General features: G+C 36.9%; 1 protein-coding gene across 1 annotated transcript in view; it reads right to left on the bottom strand.

Annotated features, from left to right (window-relative positions):
• Positions 1-1,826: 1,826 nt before the first annotated feature.
• rogdi (rogdi atypical leucine zipper) overlaps positions 1,827-7,592 on the bottom strand; it is a 42,860-nt gene continuing 37,094 nt past the window's right edge. The window contains exon 7 of the mRNA XM_083124574.1: positions 1,827-2,895. Within this exon, the coding sequence (XP_082980700.1) occupies positions 2,827-2,895 (69 nt within the window). The 3' untranslated portion in view covers positions 1,827-2,826. The remainder of the gene's footprint in view (positions 2,896-7,592) is intronic.

Raw genomic sequence — 7,592 nt, 5'->3', positions numbered from 1 at the left:
ATATGTCATGGTATCGTACAGAAAATGTCAAAATGTGCAGTTTCTTTTCCAAAGGTACAACCTATTGCAGTCACCTGTTACACATTAAAGTCGGCTAGCAAGCAGCGTGGAACCAACCGCTCTGGTAGTGACGCGCAGTTGCCGGATTGACCTACTTCAGGATTTTCGCCAGTCCACAGAAACATGTGTAGGATTAAACATCTGGTTAAACAGTCAACAACAGGCCACTTCCATTGTTCTCATTCTCAGCAAAAACAACTGATTCTTTAACTACTACTTCTGTTCTTTCATTCATTTTTATGTTTTTACATACAGGTAGATCGAAGCATTAATTACACATGTACCAAATGTATCATTAATATTTAGGAAATCGAGCAATTGCCAAGCATTTCGTTGTAATTAATTGAACTCTGTATTGCCAGAGCCTGTATTATTATGTAGCTTCCCAAATTATCTCACTTCACACACCCACAGGTGCCTCCCCGATGGTACAGTGGTAGGGTAAGCATCGTCGCCTTGTAATCAAGTAGTGCTGGGTTTTATACCCTGTCGAGGCACATAGTGGTTCGGATCCCACTTCCAACTGTAGGTCCATTCCAGATTAGCCGTAGTGTGCATAAAGTGGACTTTAAAACACCACCTCAATCAATCAATTCACACACAATTGATTTGTTCTTGATAAATTCTTCGCTGTAATTAAAGTAACTCAGTTCTGTGAAATTCTGTAAAAAAGATACATTTTTGTAGGTTCCGCAAAATATAATTTAAAAAACGTGTTAACGAAACCAAGTTGTACGTAATTTGTTTATACGTTATTTGCCCTAATTTTCAAGAAATACATTTCATTTGTACGTTCTGAAGCTTCAACTATGTCACAGAAGTATAAATTCCATGTCGTTACAAAACAAAGGGCGAGTTTCGTATACAAAAACAATAGTCGGGCATAGCTGCGGTCGGTATTGAGTTGTGAAAAAGACTTAAGTCGCGGTGTGACAAAGAAGGCAAAGAGAGGCGGCATGAAATCAAAGGAGAACGATTTGCCACCGTGTTGTTCATAATACAAGATGCATTTTCTTTTGTAGGTAATTATGGTACGATACAATACAAGTAAAAATATCCCGGTAACTGATGTTTGTAATGTACCATAATAAAAACACAACAGAGGTTCTTTCAGTGAAGGTTTTCGGTTGCTGTGTAAAGCAGGAAGATAAAATGTTTCATGCTTGCCAGAATGTAAAATTCACACGGGAAGTTAACATTAACCTACAAGAAACTTCAGATTCAAACTTCTAGATTCGTTAAATTATCACTTTACGACGGAAATGACATATATTAGCATACTGATACGTACGTGCTTAATTTCGCGTGACGCTTAATTTTTTCCCGAGCTTGCCAACAGCTGACTAGCCTGTCTGTGTGTTTGTGCGGATGTGGCAACATTGAAAAAAAAACCAGCCACATGGCAGCCAACGAGGAGACAGAATTTGGTCACGTTCTGCGTTCTGATTGCACACCGCTTCTTATTGCGTCCCGACTTTAATTAAGATAGCTAATGAACTAGTCATGCTCCTCAAGGAACATCTGCAATTTTATATCAGATTGCAAGGACATCATTAGTAACAATAAATTTTATATCAGTACTTTGTCAGTATGAGCAAAATTAATATTGGTCTATCTCCACTATTTCCTGCTGACTTCAGTGGTGGAGTGGCTAGCACTGTGTGCAACAACAGGTCCTGGGTTCGAATTCTAGCTTGGGCATGAGAGTGACCCTTTATCAATTTCATCATATCATCACTCATCCTCATCTTCGTTATTAGCCAAAAGTGGCAGAAAAGCAAAGTAAAAATCAATTAATCAATCTACTATATTCTGTTCTTGCACCCACAAGTGACATTTTCTAAATAAATAATCTTGTCTTACTGATGCCACACTGGCTTGTGAAACCATACCAGTAATGATGTATCAGGAATGGTGTCATTAGTCCCAAGAAAATACTAAAATCCGCCTTGCAAATGCAGTAAAAATAAATCTTCAGGAAACGAAAATAATTTTAAGTTTAGGTGTGCTAAAAATTATCCTAAAAAATAAACCAACACGAAAATATACTACTAAAAAGTATAATACAATACATGAGCTAAGACATAATTTATAATAAATATTTCCTTCCATTCACATCATCCAACAAAATAGTATAAAATTATAGAGACCAATTAACAAGACATGCAGATGTAAAAAGAAACAATCTCATAGTGATAACATTCTTAGATTAACATAGCCTTATTAAATGCACAAATGTGAAAATAACAACCTATGATGGTGGTGACCTTAAAAGTTATCCAAAAATGTGCACATTAAACGAAAAAAAATATACACGAAGCTTTGCGAATAGAAAATGGGGGAATAGATGATAGATAAAGCCCCTGTATGTCATTTGAGCAGCATTAAGACATTGGAAACTACAGAATTAGAATGGCTCACTGCAACTGGTAAACACTGCACAAATGTTTCACGGATTAATAATGTAAAAATAATATTAATACTATGGTGAGGTAAGAACTACAGGAATCGAAATTTGTTCGAAACAAAGTAACGTATAGATTCCAATGACTCGTGCAGGCCAGTGGGGTTGCTTCCGAACATGGCTCACTCTACGCTTAGCAACAGTTTTACTATTAAGTCTAATTAACAATTATTACTTATTGGATGGAAGTGTTCTCCATGTTCTGCGGCAGCTGAAAACTCTTAAGTACCACGTCTAGAGCTGCCTCCGCTACAGTGATCACAGCTACAAGTTATTAAGTTGTCCTTGGTGGCAAGTCAACTCTACCAGGACATGGCCGAAGTGGACCTAGAATCTACTGCAAAGTCCTTATACTGGGAGAATACAAGGATCTGAAAAGGTAGCAGCATACATTCATTGTCAATTACAGTGTAATATATTATTGAACTTAACCAGTTACATGAAAAAGCTTATGCATGACTTTTTTCCCACATTTGGCTACTTGTGATTATATGAACGAATGAAGATTCACCTTTAGCAGATGGATAGGATATATATAGCCATTGCATGTATCTCCAATGAGGATGGATGGGATATACATATATCCCAGTACCAGTTGGTAGCAATTAACGTGCCATCTCTTGAAACTACACATGATATTTCAGTCCTGTCTTTTTCTTCTTTAGTATGCATATGAAGGTATGACATACTCAAATTACAAAACAATATATCCATTGTTACTGTTATTAACAAGAGCCATTTAAAATGGTCCTTTCTTTCCCCTCTATTACCCCATAATATTATTGTTCTCCTTGAAGATTCGCATAACCACTTTTTGTACATGCAAAATAATCTAACAGTTATTTTTAGTGATTTTTATCTGCAACGTTTCGTTCTGGTTTCCCAGAACTTTCTCAAACTACACTAAGATATACATACAAAAACACAACCTCACATGGCTCGTCACTCTACACTTCTAAGGAAAGAATGTGTGTCCTTATTTCCTCCTAGGTAAACTGTTTTTTTCCCTTTGCAGGTGTTCTTTACAACTGGCTGTTCTTCCCCTCCCCTCCATCCTGTAACCTACTCTTCTTGTCTTCCCTCTCCCCATTTTTGTGCAGAAAATTGAAGGTGGCTCATGAAACTTAACTAACTTACTTTCCACATGCTTATTTATCAGTTCCACCCATTTCATACCAATTTTCCCTTCGTTTTTGTTTATTTTCTCCCCCCTGTTTATGCATATGTGCTTTGTCTCTGCTACTTTTCTCTCTATTTCATTTTCCCTCTTCTCTCTTACTTGTACTTTCTTGATCTTGTGCCCATTTGTCAACATATGCTCACTCAATGCTGTTTTTGGATCTTTCTCTTTAATGTCTCTCCTATGTTCTTTAATTCTTTCATTGATGCTTCTCGCTGTCTCTCCTATGTACTTGCTTGTACATCCACCACATTCTACTTCATATGCCCTGCCATTGCCAATTCATCAGTCCTTCTTTCCTTTATATTCATTAAACCATTTCTCGATGCTCTCTGGTGGCTTGAAGGCTGCACTTAGTCAATACTTTGCATAGATGTTTCTTATCTTTTTCTCCATCTTTATCTTTCTCCATCATACTACTTCTCTTCCTGTGCATTCTTATCCTCCTCTTCTTTTTCTTTATTGTTTGTCTCTTTTTGCATTTTCTTCTCTGTTCTTCTTATGATGTGAACTATAATCTCATTGCTCTCCATACAAAATTTTCCCAAATGTTGTCTTTGGTTCTCCTTTCATGTGCAGATTCCTTGTGGATATACTTTCTCCCTGCTAACTTTTTATGGTACACCCTGGTTTCAATCCTGTTCCCTTTCACTTCAATGGATATACTCAGGTAGTTAATTTTTTCATTGTCCATTTCTTCTTTTGTGTACTTTATCCTTTCATGACCTTCGTTCAATAATCTAAACATTTCTTCTGTTGTTTCTTTGCTTTTTGCTATGAAGATCACATCATCCACATATATCACCTCATTTTTCAAGTTTTCCATTGCTCCCTTCTCTATCCAATGTATACATATATTAGCTAACAAACATGATAAGGGGTTCCCCATAGCTAAACTTTCCTTCTGTTTAAATACTTCTCCTCCAAAACAAAATACAATAAGTCATAGTGTATGTATGGAGAGCAATGAGATTTTGCAACAACAAAGCAAGCTATGACAAGAGAAATGAAGTGGATAATGGAGGCAGCACAGGAAAATGGATACAAAGCAGGGGATATAATTCATATCATAAGAACAGAGAAGAAAATGCAAAATAAAACAAACAATAAAGAAAAAGAAGAAGAGGATAAGAATGCACAGGAAGAGAAGAAGTATGATGGAGAAAGATAAAGATGGAGAAAAACATAAGAAACATCTATGCAAAGTATGGACTAAGTGCAGCCTTCAAGCCACCAAAGAGCATCGAGAAATGGTTTAATGAATATAAAGGAAAGAAGGGGAGTGATGAATTGGCAATGGCAGGGGTATATGAAGTAGAATGTGGTGGATGTACAAGCAAATACATAGGAGAGACAGGGAGAAGCATCAACGAAAGAATTAAAGAACACAGGAGAGACATTAAAGAGAAAGATCCAAAAACAGCATTGAGTGAGCATATGTTGACAAATGGGCACAAGATCAAGAAAGTACAAATGAGGGAGAAGAGGGACAATGAAATAGAGAGGAAAGTGGCAGAGACAAAGTACCTATGCATAAACAGGGGAGAGAAAATAAACAAAAACGAAGGGGAAATTGGTATGAAATGGATGTTAGATTATTTTGCATGTCCATAATATTATGGGATACATTTATATAAATGGCTATAACTTCTGAACTACTGCATCTTTTTGAAAAATTTATATTGTGCATGGAAGAATGATTAAAAAGCAACATTTTAAGCAATGTCTGACAATTAAGGGTCCAAGGGGAATGCAGGGGCAAAGGCTCGATTTTCGAAATTAGCCTTGACCACATGGCAGAATTAACGTGCCATATCTTGAAAAGCATACACGATATTTCAGTTCTGTTTTTTTTTGTTCATTAGTATACCTCTAAAAGTATTACTTATTCAAACTACAAAAACAATATATCAATTGTTGTTATTATCAACAAGCACCATTTCAAAAAGTCCTTTGTTTCTCTATTGTTACTATGGGATAAATTGAATATAAAGGGCTCTAACTCCTCAACCACTGCATCCTATTGAAAAAAAAATACATGTAAGAACGAGCAGTTGCGGGTCCAGGAGGCAAAGGCCCAAAGTTAGAAATTTTCTGTATATATATGCAAAATTTTCTAATGCCTTTTTTTTCCTTCTTCCTCAAAGATGGGACACAGGCATTATACATACATATCCTCAAAGAGTGGTCCTTTGTAGTGCTCCCTCCAAATTTGGTCCATCCAGCTGGAAGCAAAATTCCAAAACCTGTTCTGTAAGCTGGCATCATTGCAGTTTTTTACAATGTTATATTTTTTTTTAGCCAAGAAGTATTAGTCTGATTTCAATGAAATTTTGCACAGTTGTAGGAATGGACCACCACTACATACATTTCTTCATTCACTGCAGTCTATGGGGGTGGCCCAGGAGTATGTTGCAGGCCCATTTTTTTTTTTTTTTCAAAAATATAAATTTTCTTCTTTCTCTTTCTTTAGCACTAATTATTGGTAGGTATAATGTATAAATTTTTACCTCCGCTGAAAGACTGTCTTTAAGAAAGAAAACATCTGATTTCATCTCTCTTTAACAACTAGTTCTTGAGCTACAATTGTTTTGTACTTTGCGGCACTTTTAAATGTCTCGCCCTTGGAAGCTTTCCAGGCACGCGAGGCTCTGTCTGCTAAAGGTTAGATGATAGTGGTGAACACTCACAAGTCCATGCCCACATGCATGCCCAGACTGGGCTTGAACCTTTGGTGGTGGTTCATCAATTTCTTAAAACTAAAATGAGATTAATTTTATTTTACATTTACTTCTATAGTACAGTAAATTCAAATGTAACAGTTTTGAACATTTATTGTTAACTGGCAACTTGAAAATGCAAGTTAACATTTAACTGTTCAATCATTTGTTGCTGATTATTTGCTGTAACTGCCATTGCATTTCACTCTTTATGCGAGGGTGATCCTGCAAATAAGTTTTACGAGACTTTTAATTCACAGGACTTTTTCATCCAAGCGAAGCAATACGTGTCACAATGTTCACAGAAAGCATGTTTATTGATAATGTAGTTGGTTTCTTGAATAAAATATAGTATTTCATTGGAGCCATTATGAATGTAACTACACACACACACCGCAAACATTTAAGTAAACTGAAACATTGGATACCAGTAAAAAAAAAAAAAGTCAAAATCAAACTATCCCCTCACGTTGGAATCAAACTTGTGATAATGGATCATAGATCACAATGTCTCCAACATAAGACTTTGGTACTACCAGGTGTGCCGGTTAATAATTCTTAATTGATCCGGAAGAAAACAAGTGTATCTGGGGAGAAAGGTAACAAATGATTTATTCAAAGTATGCGCCATCGCTAGCTATACATTTTGCCCCCTATCCGTCAAAATGTGGATGCCATACCAGAAAAATCATTCACATTTTGAGGTGATCCAGTCAGCAAGCCATTGTTCGACATCTTTGTAATTGTTGAAGTGTTGCTGGGAAAGTGAGTGAGATATCGATGAAAACAAGTGGTAGTCCGAAGGGGCTAAGTCTGGTGCGTATGGCGGGTGGGGCAAGAATTCCCAGCCAAGTGCAGAAATGGTGTCTCTAGCACCTGTCGCTGTGTGTGATGAGGCGTTGTCGTGCTGCAAAATCACTCTTCCGTGTCTTGTCGCCCAATTTGGATCTTTCCCATGGCATGAAGATGATCAGATATGGTTTGGCGACCAACATTTAACTTCTCTGCCAGTTGTTGTTGCGTTTGCGTATCGTCTTCGTCCAACAGTGCTTGCAATTCAGCGTTTTGGAATTTTTTGGCTGGCCGGGCAATCTTTGTCTTTCAAGTCGAAATCATCACTTTTGAATTGTCGAAACCAATGCACACACACGTGTCTTGCGTTAGGACA

This window comes from Lepisma saccharinum, chromosome 6, assembly GCF_977018435.1.
Source record: "Lepisma saccharinum chromosome 6, izLepSacc3.1, whole genome shotgun sequence".
In the NCBI taxonomy this organism is placed as follows: domain Eukaryota; kingdom Metazoa; phylum Arthropoda; class Insecta; order Zygentoma; family Lepismatidae; genus Lepisma; species Lepisma saccharinum.
This window is presented reverse-complemented; position numbering and strand designations above follow the sequence as displayed.